We start from the raw sequence: 26,304 nt of genomic DNA on the forward strand, positions 1-26,304 counted from the left end.
TCATAGGCTTGAACAATTCCTAAACCTGAGGCCCCTCTAGGCTACTGCATAGAAATCCAGCAAGTCCTACAATAGGAGCTCAGACACTTCTGTGGGTCAAACCCACTTTGTTCAGAAGGCAGGGTAATGACCATCTACAGGACAATGGATTTCATTCCCACCTCTGTATTCCACAGGACACCTCACCCAATGTATTCTGGGTTTGTTTCTTTCATCACCTTCCTTTGAACCATTAGGGAAGGCCATGGCTGAATGGGGGGAGCGGGCAGGAGTCTGAGGTGACACTAAGCACTCTCACCTCAATGCTTAGCTTGCGGGTTCTCACTCAGGGTATATGAGTATGTGGAGTCGGCAAAATTTTTCTCCCAGAGCAAACTGGTAATGACATTGGGTCATCCTCCCCCGTTAGCATGAGAATGTAAATCACTTGCCAGGATTACTTCAGTATCTCTCATGTCATTGTTTCCCCATCTTGATATTAATACTGACACCTATAAGCAAGGCTCGACAAATTATGCAAAACCCTACTTGCCAGACAAAAAAGGGACTTGCCGCCACCACCTCTCCCCCCCCCCACCACCACACAGGCGTATACCACCAGAGAACGGGACGGCATGTTTGTTTACGTCAGTTATCATGACCGTGGTTATCATTGTTTGTCATTCTTTGATGTTTTGATGCGGTCTCAAAAACTTCAGTAAAAGTTACAATATTTTCATAGGTGTGCACATCACATTTCATTAGGGTATGCACCCAAAGAATTTTTTAAAATATACTCTTTGACCTCCCACTAGCCACACCTCTGGAGGTAACACTCTCAGGGCAAGATGGTCACATGACCAGAAATAAAAGGTGTCATGTGACCCCTCTCTAAGGACTTTTCCCACCATCCTCCTCCCAACAGGGATTAGCTTGGCCCCCACCAAACTCCCTTCATGCAACTATCCTACAATTGCATTAACGTGTGTGACATTAACTCGGGGGCAGAGAGGCTACGGGAAGTGTTCCCTCTAAGAGTTTCCTCCCATGAGCAGAATGAATTTTATGTTGTGCACCAGTACTGAGTTCATGTGGCTTGTTTGGATGTACCACTGGCACCCAAGTTATTAATAAATATTTTTAAACCTTTACCTTTTCCCTCTGCTGCCGTGTCTCCTCCCCTTGCTCCATCAGCTTCCCTGGTGCCTGCTGCTCCCCAACCCCTCACCCTCCTATGCTGTCCTGACTCCTGCCCTTCTCACTGCCCTCAGCCTTCCTGAGACCTGCCCCCCTCCACCAGCTCTTCTCTCATCCCCCCCCGTGCCCACTCCTCCAGTAGCCACACACTGATCATATGAGCTACCCCTCCTCATTCCCTCTCCTAACACCTCCCTCTCTACACACCTGTCCTGCCTCTGTCCTCTGGTGTGGGTCCCTCCCCTGTAGGTGTCTGCCCTTCTGCTTCACCCCCAGAATTCCCTGGCAGCTGCACCTTCCCCTGCCCCCTCCTGGCGCCTCCCCCTTCCCTCACTGCTTTTACCCCCTTTGCCCTCTTTTTTCCCTGATGCCCACCACCCCCACACTCTCTGCCCCTGTGCCCTCACACATGCCTTGCTCCATCCATACCTTCCTCATGCCCACCCCTTCTTTCAAGCCTTCTCCCAGCACCTCCCCTTCCCCCCCCTCTAGTCCCCAATGCCCTTACCCTCTCCTCTCCCAGCAACACCCTGTCCCCGCTATTACTGACACCTCCCCTCCTTCCCTTTTCCTTATTGTCTCCACTTGGCCCCCACCCCCCTGGCATTTGTCTCTCCTGCACCCCTATCCCTTGGTGCCTTCCCTTTTCTTCTCCTGACCTGCCCCCTCCCCCTCAGCACAAGCCCCTTCCCCCTATTTTTCTCCCTTCCCCTCCCCGGCTTGCCTTCCAGTTTGTGGGGCTGCAGGAGCCTTTTTTAATCCGGAGGTCACTGGCTGTGACATCATGACACTATGTCACACCAGCGTCCTGACGTCTGCCAGCATCACGCCCTCTGACTTGCGCCCCACCTCTTCACGCCAGAGCTGCACGCAGACAGCCAAGCGGCAAGAATGGCTGCACTTCCCCCTTCCCAGCGGTGCACCACTCCTCCACCCAGACGGCGGATTGGATGGGACCGGGCTGCCCGTAGTGCTGGCTTCGGCCTGCTCATCATGACGGCCCTCCAGACCAGTCTGCCCCTGCATTAGGGTGTGCCAGGGCATTCTATTTTGTCTAGTCTGTAGCTACTCGCCTGCTGGTAATATATACTCACCATGGGACAGAATATTTGTAGAGCCCTGCCTATAAGGGAGGGACAAAGATTTGTTTTCGTGGAGCAGGAAGAAATCTGCTTCTACCTGGTGCTGCCTCTTATGGACAACATTCAGCCACTAGCACCCAGACAGAAAGCCCTGTAACAAGAGAGGGAATGAGCGCCACATGATCCCTGAGGTGGAACTCTCACTCTCTCATGACCCAACACCTTCTGGATGGTCTCCTCATGCCTCTAGGTTAGGATTTTGAAAAGAGACTGACCAAACTAAGCTTCCCATCTCCCACTGAATGACAGCTGTAGCTGGATGGCTCTCTTCTTTTGACTCCTTTAGGAAAAAAGTCACAGCTGTAATTCTTAACCAGGGATCAGCCCATAACTACAAATTTATGGCACCGCACCCACTTAAGTTCTTGAAATTATACTAGGCTTTCTAGCCTCATTTTACCAGACATCAGCAGTTTTACACCACTCTAGGCTCTGTTAATTAGTCAAAAGCAATAATGTGGCACTCACCCATCATCACAGGAGAAGCTGACTGTTGCACCAAAGCGGAGATCGGTGATTTGAATCCTGCCGTTTGCTAGTTCTTCTAATGGTCTACATGGTTTTCCTAGAAGAGAACAAGAGTAATATTAATCTTAATACATTATCTTAAGAGGTAAAAGGAAAGGGGATATGCTAACTTATAGCCCCTAATATAACAAATACTGGCAAATCAAAGCCAGTGGTCTTTGAGTCCAGTGTCTGGCCCATATTACGGAGGTCAGCACCAAAGGCAAGAGGAAAGCTTAAAACACACAATATGGATAATTATGAATTATGCCCCCAGGGAAGCGAGGTCCAGATCCTGAAAAATCATTTTCTCAACTATATTCATGTGGTGACACCCAATGATCTCAACGGGCAGCAATTACAAATAAAAAGTGACATAACAGCAGGAAGAAAAGGATAGCTGGCATAAATTAGAAGTAAAAAAATGATATAGAAACTAAAGAAATAGTGAAAGAGTCACAACTGGCTTGTTTACAGACAATAGGCAGGTTCTGAAATGCGTTAGGAACAAAAGAAATCCTAGCACAATATGCAGTAATAATTGTTTTACAAAGTATGCCTTGTGGGTGATCATCTGAAAAATTATTTACTGGTCAATATCCTCCTTCTAAAACGTGTGACAGCACCCCATGTAGAGTGTTAAGATTTCTCTGTCAAATGTTAACACACAGCAAACCACAGCAGAAGTCTTTCCGCAACCCTTGTAAGCTGCTGGGGACCATCCTCTCACTGGTGTTTTGCCTTCTGTGCCAGAGATTGCAAGGGGAAACAGTGCCAGCTCAACAAGGGCACTGACAAGTGCCCCACACGGAGGCTGCAGCACTGAGGGCTGAATCCAATCTGGTCTCCTGAGCTAGGGAAAACTCTCAAAGCAGATAAGGCATGTACAAATTGCGACCTGTTAACTAAGACCTGATTGATGCAGCAAAACAAGCGCCACTGAAGTCACTAGGACTTAACGAGTTCTTAAGTGCTTTGCTCAATCAGTACCTATACATTTTCTCAAGCCAGCAGGCCAGAGTCTAAGGCTATTCAAGAAGCCCTATCAGTATTAAATAAGACAAATTAAATCATAATTTAAAACAACAAAGCAGAGTTAAGGTTCATCAGCATCCAACTATACATATCCTTACTAGTGCACGTACTAGGTAAGACCAAACCTGCAACAATCTTCATGTCCTCTTAGCAATGAAGCCAAGAGAAGTATTCTAAGTTTTGTTATAAACTAGTACTTTGAGGTATTTGTGATGCTCTCTATGCTATCAACAAGAAAAACTATGAACACAATTAATTGAATTGCAGCAATGTTCTGTAGCACCTGCTTTAATTAAGTTACAAGACGTCACATGTAAGACACAATATCATTAGAGAAACTAAAAAGTACTTAAGCTTAGATGTCCTTTATTTTATACTTCCATTCAAAACTGACCACCTTTAGAAAGGTGGAGTGTCATAGAATCATAGAATCATAGAATAATAGGACTGGAAGGGACCTCGAGAGGTCATCGAGTCCAGCCCCCCACCCTCAAGGCAGGATCAAGCTCCGTCTACACCATCCCTGACAGATGTCTATCTAACCTGTTCTTAAATATCTCCAGAGAGGGAGATTCCACCACCTCCCTTGGCAATTTATTCCAATATTTGACCACCCTGACAGTTAGGAATTTTTTCCTAATGTCCAATCTAAACCTCCCCTGCTGCACTTTAAGCCCATTACTCCTTGTCCTGTCCTCAGAAACCAAGAGGAACAAATTTTCGCCTTCCTCCTTGTGACACCCTTTTAGATATTTGAAAACCGCTATCATGTCCCCCCTTAATCTTCTTTTTTCCAAACTAAACAAGCCCAGTTCATGAAGCCTGGCTTCATAGGTCATGTTCTCTAAACCTTTAATCATTCTTGTCGCTCTTCTCTGTACCTTTTCCAATTTCTCCACATCTTTCTTGAAATGTGGCGCCCAGAACTGGACACAGTACTCCAGCTGAGGCCTAACTAGTGCAGAGTAGAGCGGCAGAATGACTTTACGAGTTTTGCTTACAACACACCTGTTGATACAACCTAGAATCATATTTGCTTTTTTTGCAACAGCGTCACACTGTTGACTCATATTCAACTTGTGGTCCACTATGACCCCTAGATCCCTTTCCGCCATGCTCCTTCCTAGACAGTCGCTTCCCATCTTGTATGTATGGAACTGATTGTTCCTTCCTAAGTGGAGCACTTTGCATTTCTCTTTATTAAACTTCATCCTGTTTACCTCTGACCATTTCTCTAACTTGCTAAGGTCATTTTGAATTATGTCCCTATCCTCCAAAGAAGTTGCAACCCCACCCAGTTTGGTATCATCTGCAAACTTAATAAGCGTACTCTCTATCCCAATATCTACATCATTGATGAAGATATTGAACAGTACGGGTCCCAAAACAGACCCTTGAGGAACTCCACTTATTATCCCTTTCCAGCAGGATTTAGAACCGTTAACAACAACTCTCTGACTACGGTTATCCAGCCAATTATGCACCCACCTTATCGTGGCCCTATCTAAGTTATATTTGCCTAGTTTATCAATAAGAATATCATGCGAGACTGTATCAAATGCCTTACTAAAGTCTAGGTATATAACATCCACCGCTTCTCCCTTATCCACAAGGCTCGTTATCTTATCAAAGAAAGCTATCAGATTAGTTTGGCATGACTTGTTCTTCACAAACCCATGCTGGCTATTCCCTATCACTTTATTACCTTCCAAGTGTTTGCATATGATTTCCTTAATTACCTGCTCCATTATCTTCCCTGGGACAGACGTTAAACTGACCGGTCTGTAGTTTCCTGGGTTGTTCTTATTCCCCTTTTTATAGATGGGCACAATATTTTCCCTTTTCCAGTCTTCTGGAATCTCCAGTAACTTAAGTGGTCATATTCCAGTAACTTAAGTGGTGCATGCTAAATGCCTCCCAGGCACAGGAAAATTATGTGGATAGTGAGAACTGCACTATTCTTCAGTTTATATCTACCACTAAATAACAAAGTGTTGATGTTCTACAAAGACAGATATTTAACTCCTGACCTAAAAACAAGGAAGAAATGTGGCAAACCTATCCCTCCTCTTAATCCTGTTTGAGAACAAAAGGCTGAAGTTTCCAGAATTTTGTATTTTACCTGCTGTTAAAGCAGCCTACAAAAATACGGAAGCATTCTGCTACTTTTTTTAAAAGTGTACTACTACTATAAACAAAGAACTGCCTAGAAAGTGTTTATGGGTATCAGTGTTAAACTGTGAACCACTTGCCCAACAAAAGAGAGTCTCCTAACTATATCAAGATGACTTGCACGACAACTGAAATGGAAAAGCAACGATACTCACCTTCACAAAAATCAGGATCTGATGACCAGTCTGAATTTGCAAGACATGTAACTAAAGGAGACTTCCCACTGCTCAAAACATACCCTGAGCGACAGGAGTATTTCACTTTGGTCCCAACGGCATAGGAATCTCTCACTTGCTCAGCCAACTCAGCAAAACTGAACCTTGGAGGAGAACCACAATCACCTAGCAACAGAGACAGACAAGGAAGAGAAAAAGTTAACTTTGAAAGACATTCGGTAGTCTTCTAAAAAATGAGTATCTTATTTTACTGGGGACAATTTGGATATAGAGGTTGAACATCTCTAGTCCAGCATACTCTGGTCTGGCAACATCCGTGGTCTAGCATGATTTTAGTTAGTTGGATGTCCTCTTATTGCAGGTGTGGCCAAGATTCCCACAGTTCCATAAAGTTTGTTTTCAGCCACCTGTCCTGGCTCTCAAATGTTCCGTGCTCTTATTTAAGGGAAAAATAAAACTTAAAGACACCAGCAAACAGTGCAAGTGCTGGTGATGATACTATGCATAAGCATGACTTTTATGCTTTATCTACTTATTTCCTTGTGCCAATATAGTAAAACTGCGTAACACCACAATTTATTATGTATCAGTACAATCAGACATTATTAGAGCTGCTTTGCAAGTATTATTTCATGTATTCACCTCAGTGAAATAAAAATAAGAGAGACCAATTTACTTTAATATTGACTTCCTGTAATTTGGCAAATTCCCTGGTTTGGCACCGATTAGGTCCTGAGGATACCGAACTAGAGAAGGTCAATCTGTTCTGGTTTTCTTTAGAGCCTTGAATCTACTGTGAATAAACTTGATGCACAACTGCAACTATAATGTAAAAATTTAATGTACTATGTATACATAGCAACTATTGTTTTGCACAATGTGCATACCTTGCATTACAAGAGACTCCTCCACTGTACCGGTTTTATTATTTATGACAGCACCAGCTCAGTGACTAGCAAGCACACAAGGTTACATGAGAGAAGGTGGCATACAGGGTACCGTACACCAAGGGAGCAATCTATGGAATAGTGCGTGAAACGTGGATTTAGAAAGAAACGAAAACAGTTGGTGAACAGCAATATCTAGACAGATGTCTAATACACACACACAAGAAAGAGTGTGTTTTTCTGTTGTCCATTATTCAAGAAACAAGTGAAAACAACTGGTGAACAGCAATATTTGAGACAGATGTCTTTCATCTATATCTATTTCAGTGTGTTAGTCTGTGTGTCTATTTGTCAATTTGTTCAAGAATTTCTCCTACACAGTAAGAGCTAAGACTACCAAATTTGGTAGGCAGCTTCCTCTTACCCTAACTTAAACCAAGGTCAGGGTTTGGTTGTGCCTGAAAAATGTGAAGTGCTGGGAATGGGACTGTTTTGGATAAGATGGAAAGGGAGCAGAGAGTGGAGGGAAGTGAAAGAGAAAGGCACAGAGAAGAGGGACACAAGATTGAGAGTGGCCATTGGGGGGAGCCACAGAACGAAGAGTAGCCAGCAGGGCTGAGGCTCTGCCATCTTGCTTGTCTCAAGACTGGGTAAGGAACTCTCCTGCCCCAAACCCGGAGCATGCCTCCCCCCACCCAGTGAGAGCCTGCAGGATGTGTGGTGGGGGACCCCTCTGGAGGAGGAGTCAGTCCCCAGAGCCTAGACCTTCCCCGAACAGCCTGCAGGCCAAGGTGGTGAAGGGGAAAGGCTGATGGAGGGGAGGCAGCTGAAGAGAGGGGAAGCCCCTGGAATCCGGCCCTCACATTGCCCTTCAGCCTGCAGGGTAGAGGAGCAGCTAGAGCAGAGAGCAGCCCCCAGACTCTCCCCAAACAGCCTGCAGGATGTAGTGGGGGGAACCCACTAGACGGGGGAGGAGGGAATAGAGAGAATGCACCAAGCCTCGCTCCTCTGCAAGAACCTCCAGGCTGCTGGAGACAAGGGGCAGCCCTTTGAATCTTGCCCCTGCCCCAGAGAGCCTGCAGGTTGCTGCAGGGGAGCGGGTCTGCTGGAGGCCAGGGACAGCCCCTAGAGCCTCACCCACCCAACAAGACATCCTGCAGGATGCAGGGGGCTGCTGGAAGGAGGCAGCTGAAAGGGGAGCAACCCTCAGAACCTGGCCACTCCTCAGACAGCCTGCAGGGTGGAAGGGGGACTGGAGGGTGGGGCCAGCCTGCAGAACACTGCCTCCTTCAATAGGCTGCAGGAAAAGGTGACCATTGCCCCCAGCAAGGCCTCCGGGGGAGCAGCTGCATGCTGGGGGTTACCCTCACCCTGACAGGCAACAGGATGGGGGAGTAGAGATGTTATGCAGTTGTTTAAACAATTAGGCCAAGTCTACAGTTGCAGCTTCTTGCACGTGCAAGTATTCTTGTGCAAGCAAACATCCACACTGCCATGTGTGAGCTGTGCTTTTGTGCAAGAGCATCCATGGCAGTGTGGACGCTCTCTTGTGCAAGACAGCTCCAATGGCCATAAGGTTTTCTTGCGCAAGAACCCCCTGCTGAGCATCCACACTGCCCTCTTGCACAAGAGCCCCTGTGCAAGAGGGCTTATACCTGTTAAAAAAAGAGCATAGCTCTTGCACAAGAAGCCCTCTCTTACCACGCCATACTGTAAATCTTCTTGCACAAGAGCGGGTGGGCAGTGTGGACACTCTGCGGATTCTTGCAGAAGAACAGCCGTTCTTGCGCAAGAACCCGCCAGTGTAGACATAGCCTTAATCAATGTGCCTGAGCTTATCAGTTAACACAAACAACTACACACCTCCCCCTTGCTGCCTGAGTATAAGGTAGTGGGAGGAGGGGAGGAGTCAGCTTAAAAGCAGGAGCATCAGCTCCGCAGCAGTCCAGGTGGGAAGGGGGAGCAGTAGGTGGGATGCTGGAGCAGCCTCTGTCGGTGAGGAGACTGGGCCCCCCTGCAGAGAGAAACTGCTGCCACCCTGCGCTGCTGCCTCTGTATCTCTATCTTTTTAAACGGGCCCCCTTTGTGGAACGCCTCAATCTGCCACCCCACGCTGCTGCCTCTGTATCTCTGTATTTTCAAACCAGCTCCCACTGCCACCCCGAGGCTGCTCCCTCTACTATAGAGGCAGCAGTGTGAAGTGGCCAGGGGCTCCCTTGGGAGTGAGGCCAGAAGCACACTGGCTGCTGGCCCTGCCCCAGGGGGAGCATTTTATTAAATGTATAACTGCTAAAAATTATTGCAAAATACATGATATCTAACATCCCTAGTGAACAGTTAGAGGCCGAAGCTGGCCCACAGAGCCCCAATGTTCCCCACACCAGACAAGCGCACAGACACAGATCCCCTCACTCGGGAGGAGCCCCTCCAGGGAGTGCAGCGCTAGCCCCATGCTGGCCAGAGAGCACTGCCACAGCTTCCTGGGAGAAGCTAACGCTGGAGCAGCGCCATCCTCACCGCCATGAGTAGCACTGGTAAAGTTCCGCCACCTTCTGTCCTGAGCTCTCTGCCCCGAGTCCTGCACCTCCCACCTGTCCACTTCTGCATCCCCACTTCCTTCCCTTTGCCCTGAGGCCACCACCCCATTTTGAGTCCCCTCCCAACTCTAACCCTTTGTCCTAAGCTTCTCCTTCCCCATAACCCTTACTCTAGCCTTCATTTTGAAAAAATACAACCACTGAAATAAAGCATGTATATTTTTCATTTATATTCCAAAAAGACAACAAAATTCCTTCAGCTAAAGACCTGAGCAACACCAGATACATCTGCTGGTATTTCTTATATGACGCATGGACACAGAAGCAACTGGTCCTTGTAGGGTAAGGAGGGGATAAGAAAGGGAGCATGTGAGGGTTTAACACCAAAAGGAGAACGTGAACCTGGAATCTCTGGAGCTTAGGGTAAGGCAGTCCCCGGGTTATGTACAAGATAGGGACTGTAGGTTTGTTCTTAAGTTGAATCTGTATGTAAGTCGGAACTGGCGTCCAGATTCAGCCGCTGCTGAAACTGATCAGTTTCAACAGCGGCTGAATCTGGAAGCCAGTTCTGACTTACATACAGATTCAACTTAAGAACCCCAGGCGTCCCCAAGTCAGCTGCTGCTGAAACTGATCAGCGGCTGATTCCAGGAAGCCCAGGGCAGGGGCTTCCTGTAGTCAGCCACTGGTCAGTTTCAGCAGCCGCTGACTTGGGGACGCCTGGGGCAGAGCAGCTGGGGTGCTGCCGGGTTGGTCCAGTAGCGCCCAGAGCGGCGCTACGGGACCAACCGGCAGCGCCCCAGCTGCTGTACCACAGGCATCCAGAGCAAAGCCGGGGAGCACGGGAGCAGCGGGACAGCCCAGACGCGCCATGGCTGTCCTGCTGCCCTCGGGCTCCGCGGCTTTGCTCTGCTTTGCTCCCCGTCCCCCTGGTCTGCAGACCAGGGGGACGGGGAGCAAAGCAGAGCCTGTGCGTTCCGCCGCTTTGCTTCCTCTCCCTGGTCTGCTGGAGACCAGGGAGAGGGCCCGTTCGTAACTGCGGATCCGACATAAGTCGGATCCGCGTAACTCGGGGACTGCCTGTACGTCTATATAGATAAATCTATGTATTATATATATTGCTTCATATGACTTGACATTGTGCCTCTCCATATAACCTTGTAACTTTGTATTAATCCATATAACCTGGTAACTTTGTATTAGAACCTAAATCCATATAACCTGGTAACTTTGTATTAGAACCTAAATCCATATAACCTTGTAACTTTGTATTAGAACCCTATATAGAAAACTTGTAGAAAACTGAATATATATAGTTAAAATGGTAAAAATGTCTTTTGCTAGGAGTAGAATAAGATCTTCCCCCTACTCTCTTTCCCCCCACTCTGTAATCAATTGCCCTGTTGAATGAATGAGGTGTGAATGAGTAAGACTTGGGAGCCAAGCACCTCCAAACAGCTACACCAGTTGAAGAGGGGGTAGAAGCCAGACCCAAGGTGTCAAGTGGGCTGAAGAAAGAAGAGCAGACATATTGAAGGCCTTGGGGATTAGAAGCAGGCACCTTCTTTGGAAAACACCCTCTCTGCAGCACAAAGGGACCAACGGATACAGACCCAGAGTTTGAATCTGGGATATATCTGCATATGAGAGGGATGCTATAAAAGTGAGGTGTCTTGCAGAGGACCCCGGGTTTCGTCTTGTCACCATCGGAGCATTGATCTGGATTGGCAGAAGCCTGGCTGCACCCCTCCCCCATCTAGCTCACCTGGCCAGTGAAGTTAAGGGGAGCAACTCGGTAACAACACAACAGCAAGACAGAGTATGCTTGTGTGTGTGTGCATGAGTGACTTTATATATATATATATATCATATGCATATGATAAGTGTTGATTATTCTATGTGTGATCAATAAATTTGGCATGTTGCCTTATCCCCCTGAACAAGATCCCGAGTACTTCTTTTAAGTACAACATCTACACATAAGTGTTATTTCAGAACAACAGGCATTATTCAAAAATAACATAGTCTGCATCTACACTACAAGCAGTTATTTCGACATGTCAATATTCTGAGCTCGGACACTTTTTATTCTAACTCTTGTAACTCTCATTTTATGAGGAGTAAGGGAAGTTGGAGGAAGAGTGTGCTTCCTCGGCCTTCCTGCTGTGTAGACAGCACCAAAAGCTAAAATTTGCTATTTGATTTAAGCTATGCAATTGACATAGCTAAAGCTATGTAGCTTATTTTGGCTTTAGCCGTGCTGTGTAGACTCGCCCTTGGTACATGAGCTTCTACGGCAGTGGTCCTCAACGTGGTGCCCGCGGGCACCATGGCGACCGCCGGGGCATTTGTGTGCGCCCACCGACAACCTGAGCCGGCCCCGCCCCCGGCGCACTGGAGGCGCCAGCCCCAGGCGCGTGACACGCACCAGCGCCTGGTGTGCGGTGTTCGGGTGGCCCCAGCCCCGGGGCACATGCGAGCACGCGGCGCCGGCCCCAGGCGCGTGGCTCGGGCGGCAGCGCTGGCCCCGGCGTATGGCACAAGGTGATCGGGCAGCCCCGATCCTGGGGCACATGCCGGCGCCCGGTGCAAGGGCATCCCCGCCCCTGGTGTGCTCGAGGACGCGCGGCCCCACCCCCTGGGACACCCGGCGCCTGAGTGGCCCCACCCCCCGGGCGCCTCTAAAGGTTGGGGACCACTGTTCTACGGCATGAGCCAAAAGCCAGCTAATTCTCAGCTAAGGCTGTAGCTCAGACTCATTCTTCCCCTCTCTGTGAGTGATCTCAATGCCACCTGGGACAGGAAACTACACCCATTCTGCGTGTTTGTTACACGTCACAGCACCCTGCGCCCCTCTGGAGCTGCCACCAGTCACCCACCCATGGGCGTGGCGCCGCGTGCGGGGCGCAGGGCGGGGAGCTGCAGACTCAGCTTGGGGCCACACACCGGGAATGTCTCAGCCCGGCCGAGTGGCTCTGCCCCGCTTTGTTCTACTGGGGGGGGGGGGGGACCCTCAGCCCGCGGCCCCCGCTTTGCCTGGCTCCAGACCCCCCCCCCGGCGTAGGGGACCCCCCCGGAAAGGTTGCTCAAGCCGGCTCTACTGGCTGCGGGCAGCGCCCTGCCCTTCCGCGGGAAGCGGCTCTTCCTCCCCCCGCCGCTAGGGAGGGGCCCGGCCGCACCCGGGGGTCAGCCCCACGGGGGGGAGGGGCGGGTTTAGCCTCCGCGCGCGGCTCCCTGGCCGGGGCGCCCCGTTGCGTGTGGGGGGCTGCTGGGAAGGAGCCGCGAACGGGGCCACAAGGGGACGAGGACCAGGGGCAGGTGGGCGAGGGCGGGGCCAGAACCGGGAAGGGGCGGGGCTACGGACCGGAAAGGGAAAGGACCCCGGAAAAACAGGGGTGCGGCGGCGGACGCCCCAACCGCCCCCCCCCCGCCCGCGACACTCACCCCGCGCTCCGCTGGGAAGCACCGCGAGCGCCAGCAGCGCCCAGAGACGCGCCTCCCAGCGCGGCCGAACGAGCCCCATGGCGCAGCGCGGCTCCCAGCGCCTCTCCAGTCTCGCCCACACCCCGCCGCCCTCTGCGCCTGCGCGGACCCCTGCCGCTGGTTGGCTGCGGGGGCGCGTTGCACGCCGCTGACGCATGCGGAGGGCGGAGCCAGGCTCCGACGCGAGCGGCAAAGCGACCCACGTGGCCGTTGCAGCGACCGTTCACGCCCCGCGCGCTGCAGTCACTAGCCGCTAGGGCGCGCCCTCCGCTAACGGCAGCCGCTTTGAAAACGCCGCGGGGCTGCCGGGCGCTCGCAGCACGGGGCCCCGGGGCAGGAGGAGGGGCCGGGGCTGCACTGAGCCCTGCGCGCGGAGGAGACTTTCCTGAGTCTCTTCTCCCGCCCCTCAGAGGCGCCCTGCCCCCTCGCAGCACAACACTGCGGCTGTGTCTACATTGGCGCCATGGCACAAAACCATGGGGCCTGTCTACACTGGCCGGGAGTTCTTGTGCAAGAACACGGACCTTCTGGTGTGTGAAATCAGGGCTCCTTGTGCAAGAACGATGATGCTCTCGCTCAGGAATAAGCCCTCGTGCAGAAGTCTTCTTGCACAACAGGCCAGTGCAGACAGGCAACGTTAATTTCTTGCGCAAGAAAGCCCAATGGCTAACATGGCCATCAGAGCTCTCTTACGCAAAAGAGCATGTACACTGGCACGGATGCTCTTGCGCAAAAGCATATGCCAGAGTAGACACTCTTGCACAAATACTTTAACGCAAGAACTCTTGTATGCATGTTCTTTTAACTGTCGTGAACATTAGAATTTCAACATAGGATCCTCTGCACAAAAAAGGGCAAAGTCTCTAACTACGGAAGCAAAATGCAAGACAATATAGCACTTTAAAGACTAAAGTGCTACATTGTCCTGCATTTTGCTTCAGCTACCCCAGACTAACACGGCTACATTTCTATTACTATTCTAAATACGGAGGCATCATCAGCTTCTGCATCACAAAGGTACCAAGATTGACTTAAAAAATGTGTTACCATAAATTTACAATTCCTCTTTTCTGAACACATTTATTTTTCCCAGATAATATATTATAAATTTCAGACAATTTTAAATAAAGCTTTTGATTTAACAAGTTAACCTGTAGCTTCTGGCCTCTAAAGTCGTATTTATTTTTAAATAAGCAATCCAAGAAGAAAAAATATTGAAGACAAAATTTCATTCTAAGGCTGTAATTTTAACTCCTATAAACATAAAACATTATAAAAAACCTGATTGTCTCTTTACAGTAGTGCAAGGGATATCCAGTGCCATGTCTTTGAAGAGCAAGTGATGGGAATGGCATTCATGAAGCCCTTTTATAATCCAGCAACTCTTCAAAATTAAAGGTTCTTTAATTTTTTCAAACACACAACCTCCACAAAGTTTTCAAGAAAATAGCTGAGTCAGTCAATGAAGCAAGCTCAGGAGGAAGTTCAGGGTCTTGTTCTTGAAGTTTCTAATCAAGGCATGCTCTTCTAGATGACAGACAGCTCAGTCAACTTGCTCAGGGTCAAGAAGTTCCATGAAAGTGAAAGAAGGCCAAAGCATAATCCTTGATGCTGCCACTTGTCTTCATCTTAGAAATCTGCAAGCAAGGCATTTTCATGGACAACAGCAAGAGGTCAGAAAGGAGGACAGTCTAAATGCTACAATCTGGTGCTGTGTAAAGTTGACCTTTCCCACTATAAGGATCTAAGAAAAGCAGCTACAGAAACAGTTTTGACCACACATTGTAACTTTGCATTTTCCCCTCAAACTTCATTGCGAGAATATAAAATATCCACGTCCACGTAGAAGGTGAAGAAAATGCTTCCATGTTCACCACAGAAAACAAACAAAATGCACGACAATGAGGAAAAGCGGTTTTCTGCCTGCATAAAAGGATACACCAATATTAAAATTAGGTTTTTCTATTTTCCTGCTCTTCTTTAGAAATATTTTATTGCATTTTTATTACTGTCATTTGAACATTTTTACATTTCATAGGGAAAGATTATCCAGTCTCCTTTAAAAAAATCTGTTTGCAAGTCACAATAAATAGCACATTGTGAACTTGTTCATATCAGGGACTGTGTATTGTGTGTTTAAAAATGCACATACATGAAGCAGTAGCTTGACATATGAAGGCAGATTACATAATGGCACAACAACTCAAAGCAAAGCAACACCACGAAAAGTTGGTTTGCAGTACTGACAGTTACAGCCACAGGACTAAATATAGAGTGATCTATAAGCAGAGGAGTCACTGCAACACCTTTAAGTGCAGAGGTGAATTGTTCAGGCCTTATTCTAGTTAGTGTAAGAACCTGCTGGTTAGAAGCATTGGACAGAGAGCAGGTTTCCCCTGAACCATACAAACAAAACATCATTTCAAAAGTAGGTAACATCTGATCCACGATTTCCTTCTTTTCTACTAGAAGGAAACACATACATGTAATTCACCAGAACTGGTTTTGTTTTTCCAGCTTCAAAAGAGTGGTATGACACTGCAAATGCGATCTGGTCATTTGCTACAAACAAAAGCTTAGCCCAGGGGTAGGGAACCTCAGGCTTGCCTAGATGCGGTTCCCGAGGCTTTGGGGAGCCCATGCTGGTATTCCAGCCTCTCTGCCACCCCATCACAGGACTGGAGCACATAAAATATACTAGCCAGGGCCCTCCTAGGCTCTGCTGTGCAAGGCAACTGTGATATAGGGAGCAGCTTTTTTCTCCTCAGTAAGGGGCCACATCAGTGTGGGGAGAGTGGGGGTTTGGTTTTCTTTTTTTTCCCCCTCACATATGTGCAGCCCCTCCAACTGATTTTTCTGTGGGTCAGCAGCCTCGAACCCAAAAAAGGCTCCCTATCTTTGGCTTAGCCAAACCAGAAGTGTTTGGGGGATACAACAGACACTGTTTTTTATTCAAGCAACCAACAAGGCAGAACAACGGGTGAGGAGCAGTTACTTTCCACTCAATACACTGTGCACCTTTGTTGTTCAGGAGACAAATAAGCCATCAACATTATTCAAAGGAGTCACAGTTGTCGAGAATTAATTCTTCTCACAGCAAACAATTTTGTAACTTAACCAGCTATCAAGTTGCACTATCATAGTAAAACTATCTTGATTGAACACAGAAAAGTTAGGAACCAAAGAGCCAATTGTAGCTCTCAAGGCTCAATTTGAGTATCACTGCATTTAAGTGAGATCACCACAATTTTGACATTTTTTGTTGAAGTCATCTAACCCTTCTGGGGTGCAAAACCCTTACCTGCAGGGGTGCAAATCAAGTTTTCTCTTCCATTACATTGTCCAAAGGCATTTGGTACTTGTTTTCTTGAGAACGGCAAAAGCTGAATGGTGGAAAGGAAAAATAAATGTTACTTTAAAAGGAAAACAATTTTAGTTTCTGTTAAAAATGGATGGACAATAATTCTCTCAGGGGGGCCACTTCCCAAATTTTGATAAGTGGTCTAGGCCTGCTCTGGGCCCATATCCTTAAGGGACAGAGTCTCCAGTGGAAAGTGCCGGTCTGAGGGTTAGAGACAGAAAGAGCGAGAGACTGATTTGTGTCTGACAGACAGACTTTGTGGCACAGAGACTGGGAGAAAGTCTGTGGCACAGATGAGGTGGTGTGGGCGTGTGACCATGGGTGTGCTGACTGCTGCTAGTTAAGTTTCTGAGAGACACCATGTACTGTTACTTTCAGAGCGGGAAAGCTGTCCTGCTCTGTTGTGTACCCCTCCCCAGCTCTGCAGACAGGGCATATGGGAAGGGAAAAGAATGTGTTTGTATATGAGAGAGAGAGCAGGCTGTTGGAAAAATTTAAGAAACAGTAGACTTACCTCTTAAGACAGGTACTCATCTCAGTCACTTACCATACTTCAGACTAGGGATGTGAACGATAGTTGACTATCCGATAAGCAAATGATTATCATATAAGTCAACATACTGGTTGAGTAATTGTTTCCCCTCCTTGCTGCCTCTCTCAGAAAGCAGCAGCCAGGGGGAAGAAGAAAATAGGGTGCTTCAAAGCAGTAGCACCGTGTGGATCTTGGGGCCAGACCTTAGGCTCCATATGACACTGCTGCTTTGAAACAGCAAGTGCAGCCTGGGGACAGCTGTGAGTCCCCAGGCTGCACATGGCATTTGAAAGCAGCAGTGCCGCATAGAGTCTGGGGTCAGCTGGGGACTCCCCCGCTGGCCCCATGCTCCCACAGTACTTTTGCCTTTGAAGTGTAGCTACAGTCCTGGTGCAAATTGCATCAACTATTCAATTAGCCAATTAATCAAAATTTTATATCCCTACTTCAGACTGGAGTCGCCCTTTGTGGTGTCCCTCTCGCCATCCCCTGCTCTGCCAAAGATGGGGTAAAGAGGCAGGGGACACCCTAATTTCAACATTCCCCTCTTCCTTTCCTCTCCTGCCCCCATCTGCACAGCTAGTAGGAGAGTTCTGGGAGCAGCTTGGTGGAAGGCCAAAGAAAGATGTAGAGAGAGGAAGCTGAACACATGCTGCCTGTATGCCCTGCTAATCAGCTGAGCAAGCCAGACAGAAATGCTGGGCGGTCTGAATTAGGTTCACAGGCCATATTTTGCTCAGCAGACTTAAAAAGGAGACTGCAAGGAAATTTATATTTAGGCTCAAACTTAACATCAGAGTTTTATGGCTGCTAAGTTTGGAAAGATTATTTGAAGGCATCCGAGGTCTCACTCATAACATCAGAGGACACCAACACAGATTAATTTACCAGATCTAAAGAGGTCTCAAATCCTTCGGACGGAAGAGAATGGTTTGGGTGGGGAAGAAAACCATCATTTAAAGGTGACAGGCAAAACAAGAAAAAAGGGGGCTTATGCCACTTCAGTACTGATGTGTTACATACAAGACCAGCCTCAATGGTATTAGAAATTTAGTTCATCGGCAACTAGAGAATTAATAAAGTTACAGTAGGACATTGCAAGAGATACAACATCCCTCCAGCAGCTGAGAAAGTAGAAAGGATTTTGGATTAGACAGTTCAAACATTGTTTACATCTATATAAGACCATTGTCTAACAGATTAGAGAAGAGAGATGATTTTTTGGTGTAATTTTTAAAACACCACTTCCCTCTGCAATTAAAAATTGAGGGCTCAAAATACACAAAGACACTTCCCTTACTAATCCCAGAAAGTCCTCCAACAAAACCTGAGAGAACCACATGTTATTTATATCACTAACATGCCAAATGCAAAAAAAGCAGTAGGGAAAAAAAAAGAAAAGAAATTATCCTGTCTCCTTCTCTTTTCAAATCCTAATATATAACAGATAAAAAAAAAAATCTTTTCAGATCTAAAATAGGATAAATCCATCATGAGCCTTACTTTTCTGTAACATGCCAACAGAAAAGAATGCTTTGGATTTGTTTATTTTTGTGAAACTACATTATTGTGTATCAGAGGGGTAGTTGTGTTAGTCTGAATCTACAAAAACAACGAGAAGTCCTGTGGTACCTTATAGACTAACAGATTTATAGGAGCATAAGCTTTTGTGGGCAAAGATCTAATTCACCAGATGCATCTGAGAAAGTGGGTCTTTGCCCATGAAAGCTTATGCTTCTATACATCTGTTAGTCTATAAGGTGCCACAGGACTTCTCGTTATTTTTACTTTATTGTGCTTCATCCAGGACAAAGAGGCTAGTGGGGAGAGAATGTTTTCTTTTTAACGATCTAACAAAAATTGGCATGTGAAAGGCACTAAGATTTCTCCAGCTGCAAACTCACAAGATTATACTAGTGATGGTCTATTTCTTTAGCCCCACTCTTGCATATGGAGATCATGATTCATTTTATGAAATGATTTACTAGCATTAAATGGAAACCAAACAACAGTCCATACACATTGCAATGAATGGCAATTTAGAAAAATCCCTCACCCCATATTCTGCTTATACCTAGTTTTCTTGACGACGATGACGGCGGCGGCGGCGACGACGGCGGCGACGACAAGCGACGACACCCCTATGATCGCTGAGACAAGCAGAGAATGGCATTAGTCTTCCACACAGAACTAGCATTTGTGACCTTTGCAAATTAAAAATCTCTAAAAAGTTCAGGATGAATCTGATCAGAAGTGATTCTATCTGTACCAGAAGGGTTTCTGAATCCTGAGTCATTGCTTGTGGTTACACAGTTAACATGTTGTACTGTACCCTCCTCAGGCTTTGATCTTTAGGCAAAAGTTTAGCATTAGGGCATTCAAAAAGTTCACTGTGAGTAAGACCATCATCAGTGCCATACAATATGTGGGTTCATGTCAGCAGAAGCAAAAAATGATTACATCATACACAAGTGGGTATTCACAACCAATTATCTAAAACCTAGAAAACTTCATACTGCATAAAATGATAGGACTTTATTCTAGTATATGAAAAATCCAAAATCCAAACTACTGTTCACTTCTACTGCTTCCATGTAGACACTACCTATCCCACTGGCATAAGTAATTTACCTCCCCAAGAGGCAATAGCTAGGTTCAAGGAAAATGTTCAACTAGAGTAAATCAGCAGAGCTCTACTGAGGTCAATTGAGTTATTTTTATCTACCTCAGTGGTTAATCTGACCCCAAGTCTTTTTAGTATACTACTTACCCAGGACTCCTGTGCTTATGTTGGAACCTAGAATTTGGAAGAGGGGGAAAAAACAAAACAAAACAATTAACTACTATAATATGAAAGAGGAATTGCAGCCATATGATTTCTTCAAAAATATTTATCCAAACACTTTCTGTTTCTCTGGCAAGTTACAGATTGTCCTGGTGCTAACTGGAAAAGAAAAATGTATTAAAATTCTCCAAATATATCCAGGTATATAGAACGGCCCTGCCTAATTTTAAAGAATACAACAGCTTCTTCCAGGAGAGAAGAAAGCTCAATACTGTTCTAATGGGTGAGCCAGAAAGACACTATTCAGTTCACCTGCTAAATCAACCACGTATCAATTGTGACGTGGGAGTGTTGTCACCTTGTGTGTGATACAAAGTTGTTGCTCAGGACAGGTCTACGCTTGCCATTTAAAACACAAATAGTCCCTTTTTTGCACAAAAACTATGGAAGTGGCTACGTTTGCCAATGACTTTGTGGCGAAATTCTGAAGGTGTTAAACTCAGGTAGCTAGCAAATGTGTTGGCAGGGGGCCAGAAGAACCAATGGAATACAGTACTGAAAAGTGAACAGGAAATAGCTACCTTGTCTGCTCTTCCTTTGTTGTTATCTAAGACAAAACGTTACTCTGAAATAACCATCAGTGCGTCCAAACAGCAAGCCCATTACTTCAAAATTATTTCAAAATAACAGGCTTCTTATTTTGAAATAATAGCCCCGCATTTCATGAGGATTAACGCTTATTTTGAAATAGCAGTAGTATGGACTCACTGCTGCTGCTACTTCAAATTAGCTCCTCCCCAGGGCCATTCAGAGTAAATACTCCCAAGTGTTACCTGGGACTCTAAAATGAAGGTAGTGCATCTGCCTCAGATTGATTTCGAAGCTTCCATGTAGTATGGACATACTATTTTAAAATAGGTATTCCAGCAGTTATTCCAAAATAACCTTGCAGTTTAGACATATCCTCAGAGGGCAGACTTTGCATTCCCACTGAAGGAATTCCTACTTAATCCTATGGCAGTTCTGCTTACAAAGTTCTTGGAAGATTCAGTATTTTTCTTTTTAAGGAAGATTTTTCTCAGTTTCAGTTGTCCCTTCTAATGCCAAAAAAAGAAACTCATACTAATTTTGCACATACTGAAGCCCCACCTTCACACTGAGGAGGACGTGCACTCCACATTCCGTTTACTTCATCCTCGGTTGTGCAATACACAGAGGCCTCTCCAGTGAGCTTGTACCCACTGTTACATGAGTAAGTTACAGTTGATCCATAGGAGAAGTCAACTCCAATGTAATTTCCGTGCGAGATGTCTGGAGGAGGATGACACGCAATATCTGGGAAGACACAAAAGAAGGCATTTAAGACTCAATACTGGTAAAGCAACAGCGACAGTTACTTGATCTGCTAAAGAAAACTAGAGCACTACCATTTTGCACATACAGAAGCTCCACCTTCACACTGGGGAGGACGTGTATTCCACATGCTGTTTACTCTGTCCTTGGTTGTGCAATTAATAGAGGCCTCTCCAATGACCTGGTAACCACGGTCGAATGTATAAGGTACAGCTGACCCATAAGAGAAGTCAACCCCAGTGTACTTTCCAAGAGACACAGGAAGAGTGTATTTGAGAACCAATACTGGTAAAGAAGCAGCTTCAAGTTACTCGATGTGCTAAAGAAAACTAGCTGCCCTAGCTACGAAACCACAAGAACAAAATAGCCTAACACGGGATTGCCCAGGAGCATCTGATTTGCTCTGACACTGGTGTTATGTAAATTAGCAAACTCACTAAGATGAGTGCTAATTGTAATATTTTACTACTGAGTAGACTGGTTTCTAGGTTCAGTTTTTAATTAATATAAATACCTAGCAGATACAACACACTTCTCCTTGGGGACAAAGCCCCTTCGCATGCCTCTCTCAACCATGCTCTCTTAACGATGCTTTGCCATTAAGGTAAACACCTAACACTCAGAGATTTGGATTGACTGTTTGGCTTTACCAATACTGACTAACTCCGTATATCACCCTGGATAAGGGTGGCCATTTAATCTGTATCTCAGTTCTCCCTCTCTAAGGTGGTGATCATAATGCTTCCCTATTTGTTTATTAACATTTCTGAGGCAAGCAGTAAGAGGAAACTGCCTACATACACACCTGGACAGATATTTGTAATTTACTTACACTTGCAAAAGGGCATATCACCGTTCCATGCAACGTCCGTTCCAGAAATCTCACATCGTCTGTCAGGCTGCCCAATCAGCCGATTCCTGGAGGTAGGCAGAGGGGTTATCAGACCTTACCTATTTCTCTCTCTATGAGTTTTCCTGGGAAGCAATTATTTGGGAAGCTATTTTCCCCAGTCACAGAAGGTAGGACAAACACCTCTGACTGTTGAGTGATCATCATAGGAGAAAAGGCTCCTTCGCCAACTCAACTCCCCAGACCCATCTAGAATTAAACCATGAAATTTTATGCAGGTTCAATGAATTAAGGGAAGGGTGGCTTGAGCTAGGGCATCAATATTTCCTTTCTGTGCCCTGAAGTCTTCCTCACCACACAAGCTGGGTCATGCCCTGGCAAGGAATCACAAGCCACAGGCAAGCTAGGAACATCAGCACTTTGGGGCAGGCTGCTGGGGGTTGTTACTATGCCAGCTCCACACCGGTTCTACACTTTTCACATTGGAGTGCTTTGGGTTGTGGGTATGGGCCTGGCACACCCAGCTGGGGTTGGCCAGCTTGAGATAACCAGTCACGTCAGTCCTAACCCAAGAAAGTGCTATATATAAACCACTGCATCACACGAGGCCCACATCCACAGACATGATGGATCTAGAGTTCAGCACCAGCAGCTGCTATGGCCAGTTTCTGTGACATGAGATTTGACACGCAAAGGGATTCTTCCTTTTTCAACCCAGACACGAAACTCTTATAGCCCTCCCAGCCAGTGCTGCACCTGGAGACCTCGCTATTCAGGCCACTGAAGCACAGCCCTAGACTTTCAAAGGAGAGGCCAGGCTACTGTCCTTCCGCCACGTTATCTTCAAACTAACTCACAGGCCCCTCCCAGCTGGGCGAGTCCTTGGGGATAGACGGGCCATCAAGTCCCTTCTCTGCATAGCACTCAAGAAACTGCAGTCATTTAAAATCATTCCAAGCAGATTGAAAAGCCAAGACATTCCAAAGGCTGCCCTGCTCACTTGGCTCCTATCTCGACAGGAAATGTTTGTGTTCACCCAACACTACTACTTCTCAAAATTACATTAATTGAGCTAAGAAGCAGGAGTGCTGCCTTATTATGAAACAGTAGCCTGCTTACAGGAGATGGGGGAATATGAGAATATCCAGTTATGTTGCACAAACTAAGCACAAGTAGTCAACTCAAGCAGGTGGAAACTTACCCTTCTTCACATATAAAGTGCACCACTGAGCCAAACAGGAAATCTGTTGCAGTAACACTGCCGTTCTTCAGCTCTCCTAGATGACCGCACGATTTCCCTAGAAAAAGATAGAATTAGGATTTTCCATTTCAAAGCAACAATTATCCCAAGCAGTGTTTCCTCTAAGATTTTCCATCTATGAGCAGAGTGAGTTCTTTCTTGTGCACCAAAAAAAAAAAAAAAAAAAAAAAAAGGATAGATTAACTCTAGGGATGTTAAATTTTGATTAATCAGCTATTCGAGCACTCGATGGAATTACTTCATGAAAATGGTCCCTGAAAAGGGACTAGTGAGGGAAATGGAGAAAAACTGCAGAGCACAAACCAGTTCCACAGTGCTTAGAAATGACTGGTCTGATGTGACTGAGGACCCAAAGACCAAAGAAATGAGATCCTCTGCTCCCAAATAGTGGGAAGGAACAAGAAAAGTCCCTGTAGACCGGTGCACTGGTCTTCACCATGAGGTGAAATATACTATTTTCAGGTAACTGACTATTGCCTGGAAAAAACAGTAGTGGAAGCACGAAAATGTCAGGTATTAAGGTTTGTACTTCCTTTCGGACTGACCCAGCTGCCTCAGCTAATAAGGTTTTCTGCTGGATAGCAAACCTGCTTCCATTTTAGCACCAAAGAATACATGTACAAGCATAGGTTTAAGATTCCTGTATTGGGAATGTCAGGATGGGGACGACACGGAATACCTGGAGAGACACAGGAAGAATGTATTTGAGAACCGATACTGGTAAAGCAGCAGCTTCAGGTTACTTGATGTGCTAAAGAAAACTAGCTGCCCTAGCTACTAAACTACAAGAACAAAATAGGCTAACAGGGGATGGCCCAGGAGCACTGATATGCTCTGACACTGGTGTTGTGTTATGCAAATTACCAAACTCACTAAGATGAGTGCTAATTGTAATATTTTACTACTGAGTAGACTGGTTTCTAGGTTCCTAGTTTTTAATTAATACAAATACCTAGCAGGCACACCTGTTACTTTTTTCCAAAATCCACAATGGCCAATAACCATTTTGGTGGGACACTGTTGCCATACCAAGCTCTCTGGTTTTTTCATGTATTCAGCTGCCAAAGAAACTGAAATCTTTTGCTGTCAGAAATAGGACACAACAATACACTTCTCCTTGGGGACAAAGCCCCTTCGCATGCCTCCCTCAACCATGCTCCCTTAATGACGCTTTGCCATTAAGGTAAACACCTAAGACTTGGAGATTTGGATTAAATGTTTGGCTTGACTAATACTGATTAAGGACGTATATCACTCTGGAGAAGTCATTTAATCTATGCCTCAATTCTCCCTCTCTAAGGTGGTGATCATAATGCTTCCCTATCTGTTTATTAACATTTGTGAGGAAAGCAGTAAGAGAAAACTGCCTACATACACACCTGGACAGATATTTGTAATTTACTTACGCTCACAAAAGGGCACATCACCGCTCCATGCAACGTCCGTTCCAGAAATCTCACATCGTCTGTCAGGCTCGCCAATCAGCCGGTACCTGGGGGTAAGCAGGGTGGTTATTAGCAGTTATCTATTTCTCTCTCTCTGAGTTTTCCTGGGGAGCAATTATTTGGGAAGCTATTTTCCCCAGTCACAGAAGGTGGGACAAACACCTCTGACTGTTGAGTGATCATCATAGGAGAAAAGGCTCCTTCGCCAACTCACAACTCTCCAGACCCATCTAGAATTAAATCATGAAATCTTATGCAGGTTCAGTGAATTAAAGGGAGGTTGGGTTGGGCCAGGGCCTCTATCTTTCCTTTCTGTGCCCTGAAGTCTTCCTCACCACACAAGCTGGGTCATGCCCTGGCAAGGAATCACAAGCCACAGGCAAATTAGGAACATCAGCACTTTGGGGCAGGCTGCTGGGGGTTGTTACTATGCCAGCTCCACACCGGTTCTACACTTTTCACGTTGGAGTGCATTGGGTTGTAGGTGTGGGTCTGGCACACCCAGCTGGGGTTGGCCAGCTTGAGATAACCAGTCACATCAGTCCTAGCCCAAGGAAGTGCTCTATATAAACCACTGCATCACACGAGGCCCACATCCACAGACATGATGGATCTAGTGTTCTGTACCAGCAGCTGCTATGGCCATTATTTGTGACATGGGACTTGATACGCAAAGGGATTCTTCCTTTTCCAGCCCAGACATGAGACTCTTATAACCCTCCTAGCACCTGGAGACCTCGCTATTCAGGCCACTGAAGCACAGCCCTAGACTTTCAAAGGAGAGGCCAGGCTACTGTCCTTCCGCCACGTTATCTTCAAACTAACTCACAGGCCCCTCCCAACTGGGTGTGTCCTTGGGGATAGACGGGCCATCAAGTCCCTTCGCTGCATAGCACTCAGGAAACTGCAGTCATTTAAAATCATTCCAAGCATCTTGAAAAGCCAAGACATTCCAAGGGCTGCCCTGCTCACTTGGCTCCTATCTCGACAGGAAATGTTTGTGTTCACCCAACACTACTACTTCTCAAAATTACATTAATTGAGCTAAGAAGCAGGAGTGCTGCCTTATTATGAAACAGTAGCCTGCTTACAGGAGATGGGGGAATAGGAGAGTATCCAGTTATGTTGCACAAACTAAGCACAAGTAGTCAACTCAAGCAGGTGGAAACTTACCCTTCTTCACATATGAACTGGACCACTGAGCCAAACAGGAAATCTGTTGCAATAACACTGCCGTTCTTCAGCTCTCCTGGATGACCGCACGATTTCCCTAGAACAAGGCTAGAATTAGGATTTTCCATTTCAAAGCAACAAATGTCCCAAGCATTTTCCATCTACGAGCACTGGTCTTCACCATGAGGTGAAATGTACTATTTTCAGGTAACTGACTACTGCCTGGAAAAAACAATAGTAGAAGCACGAAAATGGTGGGTACTTGAGATTTGTACTTTCTTTTGGACTGACCCAGTTGCCTCAGCTAATAAGGTTTTCTGCTGGACAGCAAACCTGCTTCCATTTTAGCACCAAAGAATACATGTACAAGAATAGATATGCTATGTACATTGGACAAACGTCTCAGACACTTCGCCAAAGAATCAATGC

General features: G+C 46.4%; 1 protein-coding gene across 1 annotated transcript in view; it reads right to left on the bottom strand.

Moving 5' to 3' along the window:
* The window catches only part of LOC102449348 (complement receptor type 1-like), a 73,738-nt gene that overhangs the window by 23,951 nt on the left and 23,483 nt on the right, over nt 1–26,304 (bottom strand). The window contains 11 exon segments of the mRNA XM_075909848.1: nt 2,787–2,883; nt 6,188–6,373; nt 13,077–13,329; nt 16,417–16,498; nt 19,065–19,158; nt 19,779–19,805; nt 20,943–21,128; nt 21,979–22,064; nt 23,198–23,294; nt 24,664–24,749; nt 25,876–25,972. Coding sequence (XP_075765963.1) covers nt 2,787–2,883; nt 6,188–6,373; nt 13,077–13,329; nt 16,417–16,498; nt 19,065–19,158; nt 19,779–19,805; nt 20,943–21,128; nt 21,979–22,064; nt 23,198–23,294; nt 24,664–24,749; nt 25,876–25,972 — 1,291 coding nt within the window.

This window comes from Pelodiscus sinensis, chromosome 27 (genome assembly GCF_049634645.1).
Source record: "Pelodiscus sinensis isolate JC-2024 chromosome 27, ASM4963464v1, whole genome shotgun sequence".
NCBI classification, from domain to species: Eukaryota; Metazoa; Chordata; order Testudines; family Trionychidae; genus Pelodiscus; species Pelodiscus sinensis.